Source organism: Schistocerca piceifrons, chromosome 9 (assembly GCF_021461385.2).
Source record: "Schistocerca piceifrons isolate TAMUIC-IGC-003096 chromosome 9, iqSchPice1.1, whole genome shotgun sequence".
Classification (NCBI taxonomy): domain Eukaryota; kingdom Metazoa; phylum Arthropoda; class Insecta; order Orthoptera; family Acrididae; genus Schistocerca; species Schistocerca piceifrons.
The window spans coordinates 180,400,708-180,426,121 of NC_060146.1; the positions used below are offsets into that span (position 1 = coordinate 180,400,708).

At 41.3% G+C, this 25,414-nt stretch overlaps 1 protein-coding gene across 1 annotated transcript in view; it reads left to right on the plus strand.

Annotated features, from left to right (window-relative positions):
- LOC124716833 (amyloid-beta-like protein) overlaps window positions 1–25,414 on the plus strand; it is a 115,233-nt gene that overhangs the window by 84,989 nt on the left and 4,830 nt on the right. The window contains exons 7-10 of the mRNA XM_047243387.1: window positions 4,030–4,220; window positions 6,709–6,869; window positions 13,380–13,711; window positions 20,951–21,097. Of these exons, the coding sequence (XP_047099343.1) occupies window positions 4,030–4,220; window positions 6,709–6,869; window positions 13,380–13,711; window positions 20,951–21,097 (831 nt within the window). The remainder of the gene's footprint in view (window positions 1–4,029; window positions 4,221–6,708; window positions 6,870–13,379; window positions 13,712–20,950; window positions 21,098–25,414) is intronic.

Below are 25,414 nucleotides of genomic sequence, written 5' to 3' on the forward strand. Positions count from 1 at the left end.
TTTTACATTTCAGCAGTGGAAGTGTTTGCTCTGAGTTGCAGTGCACTATTTACATGCACTATCTGTTGTGATTACAGCACCAATTATTAGCAGCTTTTTGAACAATTTCAAAACTACTGTATAAAATTCTTACAGCTTTCACAAAGACACATTGTTTGTTGCACTTATCTATCAGTCTTAGTTTTTTAGATATTTAATTTTGAAATTGGGAACTCTGTCACTGCACATCTTGTATGTTGTAGATTGGTTCAAGAGCATTTACTTTTACTTGAAGGTACAGGAAATGTTAAAAACTTTGCATCTGTTTTCACCTGTGTCCTGGGCACCATTTGGAAGCACATTAGAATTAAGACAGCATCCATGGAATATAATTCATTCATCATTTTTAATTAATAGTAATAATATCACAATGCGAATCTTTGCATGATCTGCCAATAATGTATATTGAACTTGAAAGCACAGCTAATGAAAAATGATCAGAATGTATTACCCAGCGAGGCCAACTGAAGACCTGGCCAATGTGACAGTACTGTCGTGTTTACACCTGAGAATCAGGAAGGGGAGGTAGCAACAGCATCTGCTGCAGTACCTTCACAAGTCGAACACTGTCACATGCTACATGGCCATATGCCAAAGCCTTACATAGCACAGAAAATAAAAATTGTTCGACAATACTGCTAGTATACTATCACAGTGATATTATTTCACAGTGTAATATATATGAATCCAATCTGAATAAACCACTAGTCACTATAGTTCTGAAGTCCCATTTTTTTTAATAAAAATTTAATTTAGTGTACCTTTTTTATTTATGTAACTGGTCTTATAAAGCACAATTATCATAAGGAGGATGTGCTAGACACTATTTAAAATTAATAGAACATCTACAAAAAACTTCTATGAAAGCTTAAAAATATAATACAAGACCACTGGTGATGAACATGTGCTCAATACCAGTCCAGTAAATCAAAAAATATAAAAAGCAAACAGCCTTGTCCTTACACAGCAATAAAAAAATGCCATTTATCAACATGAGAAGTAATTCATTCTGGCGCCTTCTCATATCAACTGCACAGACAGAATAATTGTTCCCAGCATTTTTGTGCTATCCTTGAAATCCTGTTCTGCGCAAGAGGCTCAAAATGGTTCAAATGGCTCTGAGCACTATGGGACTTTGCGCAAGAGGAGCTGAGTTTTTGTGACATTGGTACTTCTTTTTATTGTTCATAATATTGCAGAAGTTGCTGGTTAATAAAAAATTTATCCATACATCAAAGGCATAGTGTGTACACTTTGTTTCTTCTTCTGGTATAGATACTTGAATTCATCTCTGTTAAGCATAGTTCCTTATTACTGTAATTTTCACACCATTGACTTAGATAATTTCAACATTTTGTTCACATGGTAAATCATCTTTCTTGTCAGAAATATCACACCCTTGTTTTTCTCATCATCAGTATGTTTATTGATATTAGCAGCAAGACACCACTGCTATCTGCAAAGACATTTTTTTATTGATTACATTTCGCAACTGCACTATGAAGTGACTCCTGGCAGTAATCTGAACTGGAATGTCGCTGTAGGTAACCACGCGACCAAATTAGTTTCCACCAAGGGCAGGTCTACACACTGAAGTGACAAAAGTGCTGGGATAGTGATACACACATTACAGATGTGGTACCCTCTGCAGGTCTGGGGGTTAGAATAGGCCCGAGCTATTCCTACCTGTCGTAAGAGGCGACTAACAGGAGATTCATATGTTTCGGCCTTCATGTGATGGTCCCCGGTAGGGTCTGACCTCCATTCTTCAAAATTTTTCCAAAGAGCGAGCCAATTGGGGAAGGGTGCCTTACGTGGTGCATCGTGTCCATTGTGCATTGAGATCTTTAGCCCACTTTCTTCTCGTGGAATTGCAGTCCCATCCATTCTCCACCTCTTGGGTGAGGACACCCTCCTACATGCGTTTTCTATCATGCACTATGCAGTGTCGCTTTTTGTGTCGATGATGACCATGGACTTCTTTGTACCATGATTTCCAGCATGGTAGCCAGTCTGTGGTGGTGGGTCTGCCATGTACCCTGTTGGTTGTAGCCCCCTGACCACATAGGGATTGCTCTGCTGATGCCTGTGCCATTAACTCCCCACATATGCCAAGGGGTGGATGCCCATCCCCCTGGGGCATCGGGACTCCGAGCAATGGCCATCCTGCCAGGTGGCTTTTGCTGCGGCTGGGTGGTGCCCGTGGGGAGGGCCCCTGGTCGGAGTGGGTGGCATCAGGGCGGATGACACGCGATGAAGCGTAGTCCATCATCTCTTGTCGGTGGTGAAACACCAGCAGTCTATAAACGATCATGAGCTCAATTCAACGCACAGAAGTATGACCCCAAATCCTTTCCCTCCCTGGCCACACCATGGAAGGAATGTCAGGCTAAGGATGGCAGCGGATCTTATTCGCTCCAGTACCTTGTATTTTCAAGGGCTGATGGGGAGTCTTTCATGACGATGAAGCCTCTGTTTTTTGTTGAGCATTTAGAGGACAAGTTTGGGGAGGTGGAGGGCTTGTCCAGAATGAGACTTGGGTCAGTCTTGATCAAAACAGCATCCTCTGCCCAGTCACAGGAGTTACTAGCTTGTGACAAGCTGGGGGATGTTTCTCTAACCATCACTCCCCATAAGAGCTTAAATATGGTCCAGGGTATCATATTCCACACGGACCTTCTTTTGCAGTCCGACAATGAGCTGCACATCAGTTTAGAGCAGCGATGTGTACATTTCGTCCGGCATGTCCACTGGGGTCTGAGGGATAATCAGGTTGCCACCAGTGCCTTCATCTTGGCCTTTGAGGGTGATACATTGCCCAAGGTGATGGTATCCCGCTGTGATGTAAAGCCCTATATCCCTTCCCCAATGCAGTGCTTTAAGTGCTGGAAGTTCGGCCATATGTGGATAGCTATCGGCCTATCAGCCTCACGAACGTTCTTTATAAGCTGCTGGAATGTATGGTATGTCGGCAGTTGTGTTGGGTCGTGGAGTCACGTGGCCTGCTGGCTCCATGTCAGGGCAGCTTCTGCCAGGGTTGCTCTATCACTGATAATCATGTGTTGATTGAGTCTGCCATCCGAACAGGCCCTTATATATCTTCACAATAATAGGTGCTGAAATTACACATTGTTTGATGTTTAATTTACAAAAATTACAGTTAAAACTTAACTCATTAAATTAACTGAACACATCAGAAAATTGTTTCTTTTTATCAGTTCTACTACAAGAGTTTGAGGCCGAATTAATTGTTTAAATCATGAAATTAACAAATATTGTTATGCAAACAATATTTTTGACAAAACTGTTAATTACTGTGGAATTAATAAGAGCTGGCTTTGCTTACATGTTTTCGAATAGGGCCAAATAGATCCTTTAAGAATATTGTTAGTTGTTCCTCCAAATTTTTATAATTAGTATAGAATTTATATTTGTTTATAAGTCAATAATAGAATTTAAGTTACGAAACAATCACTGATTTCACTCTATAATGAAAGATACTAACTAGTAATAGTCAAAATAAATTGGAAAATCAATTACATACATAAATTAAGCACAAAATTAGACGTGGTGTCATATTCTTTAAAACTGAGGGCCAACCTTTCTCTTTTATGAAAATGCAGATTATATAATCACTTATGTTCATGGTAATTAGTCAGACATGAAAAAATGAATTTTAAAGAGGCATAAGGGGGAAGTAAAAATATCCCAGCTTGCTTCGTCACAAGTTGCTGCACTACACTGGGCAAAAAGAGATCCAACACAACATTAGGAGGTATCCCATGACTTTTGTCACCTCACTGTAGTTTACTTTGTCAGGTACTACAAGGTACACTGATAATGTTTTCTTCTGTTACTGGTGTATTCCTGGAGTGGGTCTCTTCTAGTAGCTAGTAGAAGCACATGAAATTTGTGGTTATGCAAAACATCTTTCAGACTGAGTGGCTGCTCACTACATTGCCCTAATTGTACTAAATTTGCCTGTTCCAGACGCACCGTGTGCAGAAGTGCCTGCAGAAGCTGCTGCGTGCACTGCACAAGGACCGCCACCACACCATCTCCCACTACCGCCACTTACTCATCTCCAGCTTCGAGCAGGCCGAGCGTGAGAAGGCTGCGACACTCGAGCACCTCACCGAGATTGACCGCACTGTCAATCAGTCACTGCAGATGCTCGAGAGGTAACATTCACTTGCTCTCACAATGTTTTAAGAGTATTTCAATAGCATTTTTAATGCTTGGGTCCATAGCTGAATCGAAATGTTTGAAAACACAATTTTTTCTGCAGGAAGTTGTTTTGTATTTGAACTAAACACTTTTCAATTGATTGATCATTTGGAATTCGTGGGCATTATGAAGCAACATCAAACAAACAAAAGAATCCCACTATTTGCTTTCATTTCTCAGCATCTCATTATCCATACAGGAGTGTCAAAGGATTTACATTAATGACGAGCCATGTGTGAGGTCAATTTCTAGAAAGAAAAGAGTGCACTCTATATGTGAGTTTCATCACCATTCCAGCTCATTGGAATCTTTCATTTCCTTTCTGTATTTATTGTGGGTGTTCACTTACTTGAAATGTGATCTCTCACTATGATTTTATGACTACTCAACCATTTAAAATAAAACATCTTCAAACTAGTTAACCATTTAAAACAAATGTATTAGTGTACAATGAACACAATGTATACATGGATAGGTACCTTTCTTATACAATAATTTGCAGAAGTCTTGTTGCATCTCTTGTGGCTGTATTTCTTCTCAAACTAAAGTGTTTCTCTGCCAAATTTTCCTCCATTACCCATTCCAGCCTTTTATTTGTGATCCTTAACGCAACTTTGGCTTCACATGAAGTGAAGGTAAATGCCTTGGGCTCATTGCATTTCTTGTTCCCTGTTTCTCTTCTACTGGAATCATTACCATTGACAGAAAGTCCTCTGGTCATTTGTTACTGGCATGTATTTTATTGCAAAGCCTCAATATTTCTTTAATTTTTCTTGGTCCAAACACTTGAGTATTTCTCCTGGTAAGATACTGCACATACCTCTTTCTCCCACATTCATTGCAACTATTGTGGTATTTATTTCTCCTAGTTGTCAGACATAAAAGCAAAACCTTTTGGAACTGTTAGTCTGTTCCCTGGTAAGGGGAGAGGGGTAGGTTAAAAAGGAAGTGCAGTCAGTTCCCAGAGTGAGAAGGACCCACCTAGTCATTATGGGTAGGGTTGGGGCTGGAGGCAGGGGGTAGAAAGAGGGGAGCAAAAGGAAGGAGAAAAAAAGGTATACCCATTTTTCCTCTCTTTTCCCCGTTTTGATTTCCCTATCTCTCCTCTTTCTGTTTTCTCCCTTTTTTTCACCACTGCCCCCTTCCGCCCTTGCTGTCCTAGTTCTCAATTGTACTAATCATCTCTCTTCATCCTAATCTGGTATTCCTTCTCACTCTGCCTTTACCATCTCTTGATTGAAGCCGGCTTAATGCTTACCAGTGTACCATCTCTGACTTAAGCTTCCTAACTCCTCCCCCTACATCATTTTCTACTCTCATTCCTACTATAGGTGAATCCCTTTCATCCTGGGGTCTGAGCGACATACCTTTCCTTTTTAACCTTCCTTACACTATTACTCTCTTCTCCCTGAGTAAGGATGTAATTGGTCCAAAACATAGGATGAATTAGAGAAATAAAGTATTGTTACATATTATCTACATTTCACTGTGTAACATTTGTCTTCTACATTGGTGGGAAAATTTCTACATTCCTACTAATATTTTGAATGATTTAGCATGTTTTCAATTGTATTACTTGACTCAAATGACACACATTTAACCTACATTCCAGTGATGTGATGATGTATTCAATTTTGCATCCATTTACTTTGATTGGCTGAATGAAATAAAAAAAATATATATAATGTAAAACAAAAATTGTTAAATGTCACTCTTCTAAGTGATTTTTTTATTTTATGTCAATGTAAACGGAAATAATGCAAAATTCAGTACTCCCATCACATCACTATAACACAGGTTAAATATGTGTCATTTGAGTCGTGCAGTACTGTCACGAACATGCTAAATTGTTCAGATTGTAAGTGCAAATGTAGACTTTCTTCACTAATGCAGAAAACAATTGCTATGCAGTTAAATGGAGATAATATGTTACAGTATTTTATTTCTCTCATAATTCTGCATGAGACAGTTTTCTCATTGAAACTACCAATTGTGTCATCTTGTTGCTGTTAGGTGAAAAACTGTAGCAGATGTAATGCCCATCAAGTCTCTACAGTCCACGAAAATGGAGCTGTAGCTCTGAATAGCATTGGAGAGTTGTTAGAAAATAATGGTATTGTGAATGTAATTACTTTCACAATTATCTGTGCCTACTGCCATTACTAAACATTTCACCCCGTGAAGTAAGTACTGACCAGCAGTTTTGTCTCATAATTTGCTAAATTTTATAGGTAGAATTTTCCTTTGATGCAGTTAACACTCTTTATTTCTTCCATTATGACTGGTGGTCTTTTCTCATCATCAACTTCACTCAAGAATTGAAGTTCCACTTTTGTTAGTCTGTGATCTGTCTTATGATCAAATGTTATGCATCAGTAAACAACAGCTTAATCAGCATGACGTATCTCCCAGAAGTCTCCAGTGATAACATACAATGTGCAGGTATCCGGAGCTGCGCACCAAGATTGGCCAGCTGATGGAGGACTACATCCAGGCCCTACGTAGCAAGGACGAGACTCCGGGCTCTCTCTTGGCCATGACGCGGGATGCGGAGGCAGCTATTCTGGAGAAGTACCGTGCAGATGTTGCAGCCAAACAGGAAGGTACAGTCACTTAGTTAATTATTTATTCATCCACAGATCATTTTACTATTATATTAGATGTGTCAGTTTAATTCAAGCTGCCCGCCTACAAACACACACACACACACACACACACACACACACACACACACACACACTAGTACCCACGTCCTGGATTGAATCCGCCTGGCAGATTAATGACAAGGACTAGTGTGCCAGACAGCCTGGTTGTTTGTTTCTATTCTAGGCAGATTCCCATACCTGATAAGATGAATTCCAGGCTGGTACTCAAATCCCTTCTCAGTTGCACAATTTTCAAACATTTCAAAAGTGTCCTCACATTTTTGTATGGAACAATGCTAGACCCAGACAGATGGGGTACACAAATCCCATCCCAGGGGAAAGAAGTGACAACATGAAAAACCTCTACCACTAATATTGCCAAATTCTGATTAATTTGCTAACCTTGTGAAGAAGTGAGATAAGGTGAGGAAAAAGAAAATGTCAGCTTAATTCAGCAATAAAGCAATTAAAAATCAACTAATCCAAGTGTGTAATTACCTGTAAGCTTAGTTAATTCCAAAACTAATGTTACACTATTTATTAACATTTATTTATTTATTTATTTACATTTTCTTTGCGTGGAGCCATCGTAATGATGGCTTTTGCAAATGCCAGACTTAATACTATGGTTATATTTATACTTATAAAGTACACTACATTCTGTAGCTGTTGCTTCTTATGTCTATTTTTTACATTTACCACATTACAACTGATATGCTAATGCCTCATGTTACAGTCAGTATCTTAAAATTCATTGAAAGAATATAAACATTTTTCTATTAGAAAAGATTTTAATTTTGTTTTAAAAACATTTCCCATGTACTTTCTTAGAGAGTTTGGTAGCTTGTTATACCAAATCAAACCACCGATATATGGACTTCTATCAGTCATTTTTAACTTTGTTCTAGTGTTGTGATTGTGTACATCACTGCCCTTGGTAGCTTCTGTTGGTTGACTTATAAAACATACAACTATTTTGAAGATGTACAGAGAATATATTGTCAGATATTCGTGCTGCACAAACACTTCACAACATGAATCTCTATGTTCCATCCCATGTATAAGTCTTATTGCTCTTTTCTGTAGTAGTACTATTCTTTTTAAATGTACATCAGCTGCACAGCCCCATAGTTCCATTCCGTAATTGAGAAAGGGGTAAAGTGTTCCATAATATACTAATTTCAGTGCTTGGCTAGGAACTATCTTTGCGAGCTGGCTGAGGAGATATATGGCACTACTGACTTTTCCACATACACCTCAGTACTAGTCACTGTACACATTGCATGCATGCATGCGGCCACACGCACACTCACATGCACATATACACATGCCAGTTTGGCTGACATCATGATCATGATGATTCTCCTGCATCTCCATAATTTTGTTGATGTCTTTTCATTTGTCTGCCTGCTTACATTATGGAGGGGAAGATAGTCTCAGGGAGACAAAAGCAGAGCATTTTGCATCAGAGATCTTTGGCATACAGTTTTCCAGCAATATGGGTTATACTCTGAAGGCAATAAGAGTAATGCACTGAATTACAGACACATATCACTAAAGCTGATTTGCAGTAGGATTTTGGAACAGATACTGTTCTTGAACATCATGAATTACCTCAAAGATAATGGTCTGTCGACACAGTCAGCATGGATTCTGAAAATATCATTCTTGTGAAGCACTACATGAAATAAAGAGTGCTGCCAACAGGGCATCTCAGATTTATTCCATTATTCTAGATTTCCAGAAAACTTTTGAACCATTCCTCACAATTGTGACCCTATGGAGAACTGCTTCAGCTTTGTGACTGGATCCATGATTTTCCCTCAGAAAGGTCACAGTACGTAGTAATCGATGGAAAATCATTTCAGTAAAACACAAGTAATATACATCATTGCTCAAGGAAATGTTATAGGCCCTCTACAATTGCAAAATAATTTAGACATAATATCTGTATGGTGCAAAAACTGTTGATTGTTTCTGAATAAAGAAAAGTTTGAGGTCATCCACATGAGTATGAAAATAAATCTGTTATATTTTGGTAACATGAGAAATCACACAAATTTAAAGACTGTCAATTCAGCTAAATACCTAGGAATTATAATTACAAACAACTTCAGTAGAAATGATTACATAGATAATGTTGTGGGGAAGGCAAACCAAAGACTGCATTTTACCAGCAGAACACTCAGAAAATAAAACAAGTCTACTAAAGAGACTGCCTACACTATACTTGTTCGTCTTCTGATAAAGTACTGCTGTGCATTGTGGGAGCCTTACCAGATACTGTCAACAGAGGACATCAAAAAAACTCAAAGGAGGGCAGCTTGTTGTGTATTACTATGAAATAGGGGAGAGAGTGTCACAGATATGATAAGCAAGTTTGGATGGCATTCATTATAGCAAATGCATTTCTCATTGTGGTGGAACCTTTTCACAATATTTCAACCACCAGATTTCTCCTCTGAATGTGAAAATATTTTATTGTCACCAAACTACACAGGGAGAAATGATAATCATAATAAAAAAAAGAGAAATCAGAGCTTGTACATAAAGATTTAAGTGTTCATTTCTTCCATACGCTTTTAGTGTATGGAACAATAGAGAAATAGAATGAAGGTGGTTTGAAGAACCATCTGCCAGGCACTTAAGTTTGAATTACAGAGTAGTAATGTAGATATAGATGTAGATGTATATTGAAGTAAATCAGAGATCTTTTTATTTTAAACAAGAGCTGTGCACATAAAAATAGGTGTGCCTGTAAATAGGAGTTACCATGTGATTCTTGAGTTTCTCCCGGCGTATTTGATAATCAAAATATCCACGGGTGTACTGCTGGTCTACAGTGTCCAACGGGCACAATATTTCGGCGATCATACATATCGCCATCATCAGGTGAACTGACGGACTGAGCTCCTGTGAACGTGCCGGCACGGAGATCCGTACACTATGGCTGCTCAGAGGGAACTGGGTTCGGTCGCGGCGGTGGCCGATTTAAATACCCTCCACCTGCAGTGCGCTCCCCCCGCCATCTGCACCCTGCGCCACGGTCGCGGGGTGGAACAGATTGCGGCGGCGTCTGAGATGACGTCAGTGTGATGGCTCTGTCCGCCGTGGTCGTCACAACTGTACGTTTGCTCGATTTACTCTTGATTAACCCAATCGCTGGTTCCCAAGCCTTGCTAAGATTGTAGCCACAGTCACGGTTTATGAGGTCATCATTGGTGTGAATTTCGATGGCCTCTCTAACAACGTTGTCCCAGTCAATGTCTGTACCAGAATCCTCGTGCGTTCATACTCCATAGCTTGATGTTCCGACCAACAATGTTCAGCAACAGCCGATTTGCTCGGATACATCAGTCTAGTGTGCCTCTGGTGTTCACGGCATCAATCCTCGATGGTACGCATCGTCTGACCAATATACGACTTGCCCATGGACACGGAATCTGGTACACGCCGGCCTTCCTCAAACCGAGGTCATCTTTGGCGCTTCCCACCAGTGCACGAGTTTTATTCGGAGGACAAAACACTGTTCCGACCCAGTGTTTCTTCAAAATGCGGGCGATTTTTCCCCGAGAGTGCGCCTGTATGTCGAATAAACGCAGTGCCTACCTCCTTCCTTGTGATTTCGTCCATCCCCACACTTCTTGAGGCAGATGGTTGTTACTGTTGGTTGCAGCAGCATTGTGCCACTTGTCACACATGTAACAAAACAATTCATTTATTAAGTGAATTTTTTGGTGATAAATTCATCTGTAGAGGATTGTGTCTCATACGTTAGCCTGGTTTTTTTCAGTGGGGTTACCTTAAGGGAAGGATTATAAAAACAGGCTACACTCACTGACAGCACTAAAGATTAACTTAACAATGCAGATTAACAACACTGGTGTCAACTTTCTCTGAAAAGTGGCTTTAAACATGGTTAAACAAGTTTGTGCTTGCAGTACTGGACTGGGCAGACCATATTGAACTGTTACAAATAACGTATGTGAGGTAATAAAATATTACCATACACACATGCGCGCACGCGACACACACTGGATTACTTTTTGATTTGACTTGTGTAACATTTTGATTACCCTCTGTAAATAAACTTTTGATGTACAGTATGTATTATTTAAGAGGTCTACTTTTAACTGCCTGTTAACCTTGTTGCTTTTACTATGGAGAAGAAAGGCTATTCTTTTACCATCTCCCTTCCATTCAGCTATATTTAATATTCTAGTTTATTAATGGCTTTATCACGAGACACTTTAGTGTTGATGTCAATGTGATACACCAACACAAGTGTATCCTGTTAATGTAACCCAGTGTCCTCTAACTTTCATAGATCTGGACAGACAGTAAAGCTTGTTCACATGTTACTTCTGGCATCAAGGGAGGCAAACCTGCTCCAGATCGAATTTTCTTTGTGGTTTCATGATGAGGCCTGGTGACCCGTTCACTGTGGCTGTGGTTTTTAGACAGTTCTCCATATCCAAGTAGGTAAATACTGGGTTGCTACCCACAAAACACACTGGGTTGCTACCCACAAAACCACAAAACACACACACACACACACACACACACACACACACACACACACACATGGATGGATCGCACAGATTCTCTAACATTGCTAAAGTTGTGCTTTAGTTGCTTTGAGAGTGACTAAAAGTAAATTAAAACAACAAACACACTTGAATTGGAGAAAAATAGTGAAAGAATAGCCTTTGTTCACCATAACAAAAAACATCACAGCTAACGTTTCCAGTTCTATGAATGTAATAATTTTGATGCTTTTAGTGCTGTCTTTCCTTTCCTTGTGGAATTTATTGTACTGTTTGACAGCTCTTTTGCAGTTTAAATTGCAGTTGAAAAGAGAGCCTATTGACTGTCTCATGACCTAGTGACCATGTTTTTAAGGCTCACATCTCTGCATAAAAATGTAGTTCCATGTTACGATGGAAGTTACTGAAAGGGCATATCATGTTTCAGTGGATATCACCTGGCTGTAGGACAACTTTCATTGTGTAAAACATCGAAGTATTTCAGCCACCTTCATAATGAATCAGATATTGGGAAAAATTACATCAGGTGTGTTCATAAGGCCTGAAGCCTTATGTTACTGTAAAAAGCAAGGTTGGCACATTTTAAACATAAAACATAGTCATTCTCTGAGGTTATATGCTTCTGAATAGGAAAAAGTTGGTATTATGCAGGATGTTAAAATAAAATTGTACAACATGTGAAAAATAATAGTATGCAACATAGTATGTAGTAGATATGGCATCCAGTACTCAGGAAAGAGGGATTTGTTGATCAAGTTTTGAGAGAGAGGAAGGCAGGGGGTGAGGGGTGGGAGTTAGAGGGGCCCATCTGTTGCAAAGACAAAGTCGAAGAAGGTATCTAAGAAGGGCTTCTGAAGATGCCCAGCACAGATGTCCAGTGCAGCTTTGGACAAAACATTAGGAGTGGAAAAGTTTCATGAACCTTGTACATACAACCTGGAAGATACTCCAGCAGCTTAGCCACAACTGTTTTGTTATGCACATATTCAGGACTGGAAAGAAAAGTGGTGGAGTCACAGAGGTATATAAAGTGCCCTCTGCCACACACCATCAGGCAAGTTGCAAGTATAGATGTGAGAGACATGTCTGGAAAGTAAGTATCTTTTTGGAAAAAAACTCATTAAAACATTTTTTCAACTCAGAATGTATGTTTACAAAGAAGAGCTTTTCTTAAGCTTTTTTATTACACAGTAGCCACCATTGTTCAGACATTTATCATAGCAGGAAACCAAGTTTTCTATGCTCCCTTTGTAGAAAGATGCCACCAGTGAAGGCAGCCACTGCTGAATTCTGTTTTTTGCATCATCATTACCGTCAAAGCATCTTCCTCCAAGATTAAGCATCTGCCTCCAACATCACACTTTAAGTTCGAGGACAAGTGACAGAAGTTGCAAGGTCAGGGCTGTATGGCAGGTGACCGAACTGCTCATAAGCGAATTTTGAATAAGGTTTTGGGTGACACAAGCAGAATGGGGACGTGCATTGTCTTGAAGCAACACAGTGCCTGAACTGAGCATTCCAGGCCTTTTGTTTTGAGTCCCTTGCCAAAGTTTTCTCAGTGATTCACAGTATATCTCAATGTTTCTCAGTATAGTGCCACACTGGCTGTTTCACCTCTGAGAAGCAACTGAGTCAGCAGAAAACATGCAATAATTGGTGTTCAGCATCTTTCTACGGAGAGGGCATAGAAAAGTTGGTTTCCCTCTGTTACAAATGTCTGGACGATGTTGGCAACTATATAGAAAAACAGTTCAAGATGTTCTTTCTTTTAAAAATAATTTTTGGTTTTAAAAGGAAAAGTGTTTTTATGAGCATTTTCCAAAATGGTACTTGCTTTCTGGACACGCCTCAAAGATGTAGATCCACATTAACAAACACTTCCATTCTCATTTCTCACTCGTTACTGTTATCCGGCCGACAGAGAAGGAACGCCAGCGCCAACTAGAGAAACAACGTAAGGAGCAGCGTAAGAAGGAGAGGGCAGAACTGTCGCGCCAGCAGCAGCAACAGCAGCAGCAGGACGCTCCGGCAGAGGCGGCCGTGATACCGGCAGAGGAGGATGCGGCGGTGGCGGCGGTGGCTCCGCAGCCCGCAGTGCAGGCGCAGGCAGGACAGCAGGCTCCACCCGTGCAGCCAGCCGCCTACAGCTCGGCCGCCCCACCCGAGTCGGAGACCGCAGCTGTGCACCACCAGGAGGAGCCACCTGCCAGGGTCGCACACGCGCAGACCCACGATGTGAGCCACAGTGAAGCGGTGAGTTTCAGCTGTGCTGTGTTCTAAATTTGAAACAGCACTTTCAACTGTCCTTAGAGCTTCAGTGGCATCACACAAATACCCGTTTGTAGCCACAGCTAGAATCCACACCCTCTTACTCATGTGTGGTGCAGGAGACAATTTACATTACCGTATTTACTCGAATGTAAGCCATACTTTTTTTCTGGTTTTTGCAATCCAAAAAATCGCCTGTGGCTTAGAATCGAGTGCAAAGTAAGTGAAAGTTATGAAAAATGTTGGTAGGTGGCGCCACAACTAACTTCTGCCATCGAATATATGTAGTGTTACACAGGCATGCTTTGCAGGCACAAAGATAAGTACTAGCACCAAAACCTCTGCGTCAGTAAATAAAGAAAAGGTAGAAGAGTGTAAACATTATGCCATGTATTCTTTTGTGTTTGCCGCTGTCTCATTTAAATCCTGTCTGCCTAATAAACTACAAAACTAGAATGAGACAGCAGCAAACGCAGAAGAATATACATATCATGTCATGTTTATATTCGTATTATTCTTACGCTGAATAGTGATACAGCCAGAAATGAAGCACGGCAACTGATTAGATTTTTAAATGTAGGCCAGCCGGTGAGGCCGAGCGGTTCTAGGCGCTACAGTCTGGAACCACGTGACCGCTACGGTCGCAGGTTCGAATCTTGCCTCGGGCATGGATGTGTGTGATGTCCTTAAGTTAGTTAGGTTTAAGTAGTTCTAAGTTCTAGGGGACTGATGACCTCAGATGTTAAGCCCCAAAGTGCTCAGAGCCATTTGAACCATTTTTTAAAATCTAAGATGACTCTAATTTCTGTGCAGAATGTAATGTACTAAAGAGGCGTCTGCAAAGATTTTCAAACGGAGAAAAATTTTCGCTAAACTGTCGTTCAGAACACCTTCTATCATACGCAGTCTATTATTTGGTTCTTGTTGATCATTATCAAAGAAAGCAAGAGTGTAAGTAACAACAAATAGCAGTCTCTTGCCATTGTTTTGCTTATGAGACAATTTCTCTCCTTTTTTTTTTTAAGCCACAGTAGCGCACACAAAAGCGAGCCATGCCGCGAGCAGCGACAGGTCGTAAACACTTATTATCAGAATGCGACAAACAATGCATGACACAGTACAATAATGCATTTTCAGCTTAGAGTGGTGTAAACACCTATGACATAGAGAATGGCACTTATCAGATCAAAGCAAAATAAGCAATCGATTCAAGTCAGACAAAGCACGTGAAAAAGGAAGGGTACCCGTATAAATACGGACGGAGCACCTGACACATAGCAATGGCTACTTGGTAAAGCTTAACTGTTAAGCTTATGACTCGATCCAAACTACTGTATCTGTATCTTCATCCATTCGACCTAAATTGTGTCTCATGTTACAGTGGCCCAACTTTGTTTCAATTTGGAGGTGCGGTCTAAAACTTTTCTCTCCCCTTGAATTTTGAGTCTCAAATTTCAGGCGCGGCTTAGATTTGGGAAAACTGTTTTTCCTTGATTTCAAGTCTCATTTTTCAGGTGTGGCTTAGATTCGAGTGCGGCTTAGATTAGAGTATATGTGGTATGTATTTCTACATAAAGTAACTCAGCAAACATTTATTGGTTGACCCAGATTAATTCTTTACACTGCTAAACCTATATTGAATTGCTCACTACTTGAATCAATACAGCAATTTCCTGATTATTCAGTAAGTAACATGTCATCTTTTCTTCTCAGCCAATTTCGGTTGAAAACATGTGGAATTTGTTGTGTGACATCACAGAATATTCCCACTTCAGCCCCTGTAGTTTCCTGAAGCTCCAGTAGGTTGGTGCAGTAATGGAGGTGTGTTCCAAAGAAAACCAGAGCATCACAGATATCCATAGGCACTTCCAGAATGTCTACAGAGACATGATTGTGAACAAAAGTGTGGTGAGTGTTTGGGCAAGGCATCTGTCATTATTGCAACATTGTCATGCAAACCTGCCTGACGTTCCACGTGCTGGCCAGCCGCACACAGCTGTGACTCCTGCAGTGTTGGAATGTACAGACTCTCTCATTCAAAGTGACTGACAGAACACAAACAAACACCTTGCTGTGCAATTGGATGTCTCTGTTGGTAGTGCTGTCACATTCGTCAACCGTTGGGGTACTCAATGGTGTGTGCCCACTGGGTTTTTCAGTGCCTAATAGAAGAACATAACGAGCAATGAAGGACCATATGTGTGAAATTTCTTGCATGTTACGAGGTTGATAGTGACAATATTTTGTTGAAATTATCACAGCTGATGAAACGTGTTTTTGTCACTTTGAACTGGAAGCAAAACTGAAATCTGTGGAGTGTTGCCGCATTAATTCTCCTCCCAAAAAAGAAAAAGAAAAAAAAAAGTTCAAAGCTGCACCCTCAGCTGGTAAAGTCATGGCAATGGTCTTCTGTAACTCTGAAGGGGTTAGTCTGTTTGATGACTTTCCTCATGGTGCAACAGTCAGCTCGGAAGCATATTGTGCTGTCCTCAGGAAACTGAAGAATTGACTTCAGTGTGTTTGTTTCCACAAAAATGCAAATGAACTTCTCCTTCTGCATGACAACCCAAGGATTCACACAAGTCTGTCCACCTCAGAGCATCTCTCCAAGGTTTAACTGGACTGTTCTTCCTCAACCACCCTAGAGCTGGGATCTCACACCTTTTGACTTCCGTCTGTTTGGCCCACTGAAGGATGCATTCTGGAGGAAACAGTACATGGATGATGGGGAGGTTATTGATGCTGCAAGACATTGGCCCCGATATCAAGCAGTAGAGTGATACCGTGCAAGCATACAGTCCTTCCCAGTAAGATGGCTTAAGTCCATCACATTGCACAGAGATTATATTGAAAAATAGGGTTTTGTAGCCAAAAGAGTGGGAAATAATACGGCGTATTGGAACTCTGATAAAACCAACTGCCTCTCAAAAAATTACCCTCTGTAGATTAGTTAGCTTGTGGATTTTCTGGGCGTAGTTCAGTGATTTTTAAAATAAAAAGTGATGGCTGAAGGATTTTGTTATAATCAGAATGAATATCTTCATTTAGAATATTAATTTTTGGTTGTGGAGATACAGATGTTGAAAGTGTCAATGGGTGGTTAAATAGCGATGACGGTGAATGAGGATTTGAGCAACTAAGTGATGCAGATGTAATAAACAAAGGGTGTTCAGTTGAGGAAAAACAGCAAAGATGAAGTGATGAAGGAACCCATTATCATTCACACTGAGACACAGAAATGTGTCAATCTGTTATGTATACTCGGCAAAATTTGGTTGATGATACCAAAGTTTTAACTATACAGAAAATGAGAACTATTGTGAAGGGAAAAAGATACTAAGAAAACAGGAGTTGAAAGAATTGGAAGATTATTTCCCAATATGAAAGCAAGTGATAGAAAGTATGGTGTTTTTAAGTATAATTTTGTAAATAAGTTGTCAATTTTTGGTGAGTAAGGTGTGAGTAATGCAGTGGGCTTTCAAATATTACATGTACATGTTTTGCAGATACAGTAAATAGCAATACCTTGCAAAAATGTATGACGAGAGGCAATGGAAAATGTTCTAATTTTAAGTGCCATGTGAAAAAAATATATGTTCTCAGGGCTGTTGTGTTTCTGGTACTCCATTGCAGGTCCCTTAGGCACGATCCAGGTGCCAGACCACGGAGAAAGTCTTTCAGGCTCACATTAGTAGATGGTACATGGACTTTGCACCAAGCTCTGTTTATTTATAATACACTCCTGGAAATGGAAAAAAGAACACATTGACACCGGTGTGTCAGACCCACCATACTTGCTCCGGACACTGCGAGAGGGCTGTACAAGCAATGATCACACGCACGGCACAGCGGACACACCAGGAACCGCGGTGTTGGCCGTCGAATGGCGTTAGCTGCGCAGCATTTGTGCACCGCCGCCGTCAGTGTCAGCCAGTTTGCCGTGGCATACGGAGCTCCATCGCAGTCTTTAACACTGGTAGCATGCCGCGACAGCGTGGACGTGAACCGTATGTGCAGTTGACGGACTTTGAGCGAGGGCGTATAGTGGGCATGCGGGAGGCCGGGTGGACGTACCGCCGAATTGCTCAACAAGTGGGGCGTGAGGTCTCCACAGTACATCGATGTTGTCGCCAGTGGTCGGCGGAAGGTGCACGTGCCCGTCGACCTGGGACCGGACCGCAGCGACGCACGGATGCACGCCAAGACCGTAGGATCCTACGCAGTGCCGTAGGGGACCGCACCGCCACTTCCCAGCAAATTAGGGACACTGTTGCTCCTGGGGTATCGGTGAGGACCATTCGCAACCGTCTCCATGAAGCTGGGCTACGGTCCCGCACACCGTTAGGCCGTCTTCCGCTCACGCCCCAACATCGTGCAGCCCGCCTCCAGTGGTGTCGCGACAGGCGTGAATGGAGGGACGAATGGAGACGTGTCGTCTTCAGCGATGAGAGTCGCTTCTGCCTTGGTGCCAATGATGGTCGTATGCGTGTTTGGCGCCGTGCAGGTGAGCGCCACAATCAGGACTGCATACGACCGAGGCACACAGGGCCAACACCTGGCATCATGGTGTGGGGAGTGATCTCCTACACTGGCCGTACACCACTGGTGATCGTCGAGGGGACACTGAATAGTGCACGGTACATCCAAACCGTCATCGAACCCATCGTTCTACCATTCCTAGACCGGCAAGAGAACTTGCTGTTCCAACAGGACAATGCACGTCCGCATGTATCCCGTGCCACCCAACGTGCTCTAGAAGGTGTAAGTCAACTACCCTGGCCAGCAAGATCTCCGGATCTGTCCCCCATTGAGCATGTTTGGGACTGGATGAAGCGTCGTCTCACGTGGTCTGCACGTCCAGCACGAACGCTGGTCCAACTGAGGCGCCAGGTGGAAATGGCATGGCAAGCCGTTCCACAGGACTACATCCAGCATCTCTACGATCGTCTCCATGGGAGAATAGCAGCCTGCATTGCTGCGAAAGGTGGATATACACTGTACTAGTGCCGACATTGTGCATGCTCTGTTGCCTGTGTCTATGTGCCTGTGGTTCTGTCAGTGTGATCATGTGATGTATCTGACCCCAGGAATGTGTCAATAAAGTTTCCCCTTCCTGGGACAATGAATTCACAGTGTTCTTATTTCAATTTCCAGGAGTGTATTATTTATTGTATACAATTTACAAATATATTTATCAATGATCATATAAGGGATGTTCAAAAAGAAACAAGCCAGAGGCATAATTACAGGAACCAGCACCTGTATGTTAGAAGTATTGACCCCGGCTGTAGAGACACTTGTCCCACTGGGACACAAGCTGGTGAATGGCTGTCTCATAAAATTCCCGGGGCTGCGATGTGAACCAGTTCTGCATGTACAGCTGAACATCGTAGTCCACACGAGTACAGGAAAGGTTATGCAGACGTTCTTCTTTGACCAAGATGGCCCCCTTCTGGTTCACTTCCTTCAGCATGGGAAAACAGTGAATGCCCAATGTCACTTGCAAACCTTGACCATCCTTTGCCAAGCGATCAAATCAAAACTACCAGGCAATCTCACCTGTGGGGTCATTCTGCTCCACGACAACGCAAAGCTTGATATGGCCAATATAGTCATGGCACCCCTGCAGAAATTCAAATGGGAGCTTCTTGGTCACCCTCCATACAGTCCGGACCTATCTCCCTGTGGTTAAGCCATTTGTGGTCCCCTTAAAAAGGCTCTGAGGGCTAAATGATTCACCTCAGACGACAACATCCAGCTGTACGTGCGGAACTGGTTAACATCGGTGCCCCGAGAATTTTATGAGACAGCCATTCACCGCCTTGTGTCATAGTGGGACAACAGCCAGGGTCAATACTTCTTACATACAGGTCCTGTTTTCTGTAATTATGCCTCCTGCTCATTTCTTTTTGTATGCCCCTTATACTTGCAAGCTCCATATACTCCCACTTATATTGGCATCAAAATACACACATTTTTCTGATGAACAACAGGTGAAAAGAAAATACAAGTGGTTAACTGCATCCAGTTAACTAGGAGCCCAGGCTAATTACTTCAGACTTAGCTGATCTCAGCACAGTTCACGCAGTACTGCTTATGTTCAGTCTTGAATACTGCTATCGAATGTCAGTTCCTGTCAGTGCTCTTGATATTGCCAAATTTTGGTCAGCAGTTAGTCAACTCGCATCATAATTTTCCCTTTAATTTTAATTAATCTGTGCTTAGTTCTGCTTTAGACTGTATATTTGGACACCGCACTGATGTGGGTGTCATTTGGTGGCAGCAGGTTCTAAACTCGATGAATCATTAACTAGAGTGTTACATTGAGAGATTTTCAGTTGTTAAAAATACTGTCAGTATTTGCCTGATTGTGTTTGTATTGCACTAAGCTTTATCTGGGCAGGTTGTCAGACTGTGCACACAGCAGTGATTACTTTTTCAACACCACTCCATAACAAAAATTAATTTGAACATGGAAGTTTTAGAATGCAGGTGTGTTTTATCCTCATTTTGGTTATTTGGATTTTTATGTATTGGCTACTGTTTTTGTTTTGAGATGTATTTGTACAAAATTATTTGTAGTCACCAGTCTTCTGACCCACCCCAAGTTCCTCTCTTGTGGCAACCCGTTCAACTCATAGTAACACTTGTACCATATGTCCAATCTCAATCTTCCCCTACAGTTTTTTATCCGCTACATGTAAGTTATTTCCTGATGTCTTAACACACCATATCATCCTGTCCTTTCTTCCTGTCGGTGTTTTCTGTACGTTTCTCTCTTCACTGATTCTGTAGAGAACCTGCTCATTCTTTATCTTATCAGTCTCTCTAATTTTCAAAGTTCATCTGTAACACCACACTTCAAACACTTCAATTCTCTTTTGTTCTGACTTTTCCCACAGTCCATGTTTCACTACCATACAAAGCTGTGTTCCAAACATACATTCTCAGAAATTTCTTCCAAAGATTAAGGTCCATGTTTCATACTAGTAGACTTCTCTTGTCAAGGAAAGCCCTTTTTGCCTGTGCTAGCCTACTTTTTATGTCCCCCTTACTTTGTCAGGTGCAATTTTGCTTCTGAGGTAACAGAATTCTTCTACTACATTATGTTGTTGTCTCCAGTTTTCATGATAAGTTTATTGCTAATATCATTTCATTTAACTTGCTCTAAATCAGTTGTTCAAACTCAGAAAACTGGGACTAATAGAAACTGTACTTTGGCAGACTTTCTCAGTACGACGTGAGGTGTACCATCGGGAGAACAAGAGCATCTACTTCACTCTGGCTTTTGCCGGCATCACACTCATGGCAGCTGTGATAGTTGGCATAGCCGTGCTGCGGAGAAGGAGCGCTCGGTCACCGCAAAACCAGGTAAGGAGCATCTCACTTTGCATTACGGGAACCTCGGATCTGATCGAGAGGAAGGCTCAGTGTAAAAACACACATGAAATCTGCTCTTAGAATGTTTCGTTTGACACCTAGTGTCAATAGAATTAGTTTCTTGTTTCTCATTATGCAAGTAAATGTTGTCTGAACTGCAATTTTATGTTCCTCATCTTACAGAGAAACCTCAAATTAATTCACTGCAATATCATTTTCATGATTGTTAGTTGGTGGTGACAGTAAAACACAGAGAATAATCAGTGTTCCCAGCAGTGAGTCTCACAATGTACCCTACTCTTGGGTTCTTCAGACAAAGACTGTTCTGAGTTGCTGCAGAGACACTGACTATCTTCTGTGTTTTGTCAGCACTGTCAATACCTGTTCTTGACTGAATAATTTTAGGTTATTTTATTGAGCTTATGATAAGAACAAACCTACATTTTTCTGTTGATACCTTTGTGTGGGACAACATCACAAAAAGAAAATTGAAAATTTCTTTAAATATACAAGGTGCATTCCATAAGTAATGCAACCAAATTCATAAAAAATCATTTATTGGATATATTCGTACAAATAATCAAAAATTTTCAAAATAGCACCCTCTTGCATCGATACACTTCTGGAGGCGGTGTTTCCATGCCTGGAAGGGATCCTGGAATGCCTTTACCGGAATGTCCTTTAGAGCTGATGTAACATGGGCCTGGATGGTTTCAATCATGTCCCAATGTTTTCCTTTCATGACTCCTTTTAACCGAGGAAACAAAAAAAAGTCTGCAGGAGCCAGGTCAGAACTGTAGGGAGGCTGGGGAACCAGTGGGGTCTTATTCCTGGCCAGGAAGTCGTTATCAATGAAGGCGCTGTGACTCGGTGCGTCGTCATGGTGAACTTTCCACGTGTCCTTGATGTTGCTTCGGCAGCGCGAGACCCTCCTTTTCAGTCTTTTGAGCACTTCTAAGTAGAAAGCTGAGTTCACTGTAGTCCCAGTAGGTATAAATTCATGGTAGACACTGCCTCTAACATCAAAGAAGACAATAAGCACGGTTTTGATCCTGGACTTGCTCGTGCGTGCCTTCTTGGGATGGGGCGATGATGGGTTGTGCCACTCTGAACTCTGCCTTTTTGTCTCAGGGTCATACTCAGAAATCCACGACTCTTGACCAGTGATAACTGAGTTTAAAAAATGAGGATCATTTTCACACGTTTCCAACATTTCTCGGCACCAAAGCACTTGCATATGTTTGTGTTCTTCAGTCAACACTTTTGGGACGAGTTGGGCACACATCTTTCTCATGTTCAAATCTTTGGTAAAAATGCGGAAAACGGTTGTTTTTGACATGTTTAGAGTTTGTGCTATCAATTGGAGGCTCAGCCGTCTGTCAGAGTTGAAACAACCGCGCACACGCGTCACATTTTCGTTGACTCGTGCGGTTGATGGCCGTCCTCTGCGAGGTTCATCGGTGATCTCCTCTCGGCCCTCCATGAATGACTTGTGCCATCTGAAAACTTGTGATGTGGACAAGCAATCAGTCCCAAAGGCGTGCTGAAGTAATGGAAACATTTCGGTGGCGGGCTTCCCAAGTTTAACGCAAAATTTGATAGTGCACTGTTGCTCTACAGAATGATCAATTGTGTAGTGTTACATAAACTCGAAATGGGGTTGACGGAAATGTACGTCCTGACTCTCTGGCAGCTTGCAGCCAAATGAGACAAAGAGTGTTTTGAAGCTAACACCCCCCTTCCACTTATCCCAGCCGGTTACAACACGCTGTGGTGTACTGTTGTGTCAGAAAAAAATTGGTTGCATTACTTATGGAACGCACTCTGTATAGGAGACATGCTACCCAAAGCTTTTACATAGATGTTTTTCTTCAAGATTCCGTATCTGAAACTTTATTTAAAAAGATTCGGAATATCAGATGGGGAGATGGAATAAAATTAATGTAATTGAACAGAGATCCCAAATCAAAACTGAAATTCTTTTGCCAGGGGAGTTTTTTGGTGTGTCTGAACAATTCATTGATTTCTAATTCAAAAAATGAAAGATCCTTAGTAATGCTGACCAGCAGAATAATGTTTGAGGAAAGGAACAGGAACTGTGTAACATAACCGAAGTTCTTCAAAACAAATTTTCAAGGGTACAGCCAGGGAAAAAGTTTTTATGCTTCCAATTTTCGGGAAGTATATCTGTGCCATTTTAACAGATTTTTAATAAGTTCATGGCTTCTAAATTAGAAATCATCTTTCACTTTACAAATTCATCAAAAAGAATATATTTGGCTGTTTTTGCATATGCTGAAGTTTGAAGACTCCCCTTTTTTTTTCTTTTTTTCATTCTGAGCATGGTTATTTTCTGTGTTTGTAGGGAGTTAGAAATCTGTCTGCAGCTGATAGTGGCAGAAACAATAACAGAAATGGTGACACATGATATGAGAAGTACTGTGTTGATTGCAATGACAGATTCTCCTACTATTTTTCCTTCTCTTCCTTTTCCACTGTAGAAATCTAGTCTCCCATCAAAATTAGATTTGTGTATTCCATAACTATCTGAATAATTTCTTTTGTCTCATTAAACACTGTTTCAGTCTCATCATCATCTACAGAGCTGTTAGGGATACAAATCTATTGTGGTGGTTGTTTGCATCATGTCTACCTTGGCTACGATAGTGTGTTCAGCATGTGGTTTGTAGTAGCTTACCTGCAGTCTTAGTTCTTATGCATTAGTATACTTAGTCCTGCGTCAGTTTCTGTTTATAACTCATTACTCACTCGACAGTAAGTCCTGTTTGTCATTTACTAATTCCCACTATATCTAACTTCAACTTATCAATTTCCATTTTTAAATTCTCTATCTCACCTACCAGTTAAGGAATCACACATTCCACACTCCTACCTGCAGAACCCCTGTTTTATTTCTACAAATGACAGTACCCTCCAGAGTAGTCCCTGCCTGGAGAAATGAAGGGGGACTATTTTACATCCAAAATATTGTGCCCAGGAGGATGCCATCATCATTAAGCCATGCAGAAGATCAGCAAGCTCTTGGGAAAAATAATAACTTCAGTTTATCTTTGTATTTACAAAACCAGTGTAGGAAGGCATTGTTGGCCAATGTTACAAGGTCAGATCAGTCAGTCATCTCGACTGTTGCCACTGTAACTACTTTAAATGCTGCTGCCACTCTCCAGGAATCACATATTCATCTAGCCTCTACACATATACCCCTCCATTGTGGTAGCACCTATGCTAATGGCTGTCTGCATAGTTGAATCATTCAAGCCACTTTGGATCGGTGTGGGGTGTAAGAGTACATAGATGATGTACTATGATACCCACTGGCTATGTATGCTCTAGCCAGTGACAGTGGGCATTAATGCCTGAAACTAGCCCAGCAAAATTATTTGACTAAATAATAGAAGATCAAAAGAGAACTGTCGAAGAACTTATAGTTTGGAACTGGTGTTAGACAGTGAGATGGACTATCCCCAGTACTCTTCAACTGCCTGCTGGAGAAAGTTTTATGTGATTTAGCATCCAGTGTAGGAGAAGCTGGTTATCCTCATTGTGACTGAAGTGGAGTAGCAGAGTGCCATCAGCAAGGCAGAGTACATCATAAAAGTCAGAGCGGCACCCAGCATGATCGTTAAGAGAGAAGATGTACTCCTTCAAATACCTTGGAGCACAGATAAGCCCATATTAGTGAGGATCTGGCCTATAGGGGCACCAGAATGGAGACAACCAAGTATTTCTGTAAGAAAATTTACAGATCTAATTCCCTTTCCCTCAGTCTAAAGCTCTAAACCTACAGTGCCATAATAAGACCTTAAGTGCTGGAGGCTTCAGAATGCCTGAACATCTTCAGAAAGGGACAACACTGGAAACTAGAACCAAAGGGCAGAAAGATTTTGGGAAAAGTGATGGGGACTATCAATATTGTGTATACACAACAAGGAACCCTGCCAACATCTAGAGCATTTTACAAAGTAGTGATAAGAGGGATACTAAACTTCTACAGTTGTATATAGTCACAATGTACAATTGGAGACTCACATCGAGAATCTTCAGCATTGTCTTCCAGGGGAAAGTGACTGATGTCAAGTGGGCAAGGGTAGTTGGGAAAGACCTGGAGCAGCCAGAAGTGGACCACAATGACATTCATGACAGAGATCAGTACAGAATGCTTATCAGAACCTTATCAGTTGTCACAGTGCATAAAAAAGCGGGGATTTTGTGTGTGGGGGGGGGGGGAGGGGGGGGGCAGCCATGGAAATGAATGAGAGTGTGCTGGTCTAAGAGAAACATGCTAGA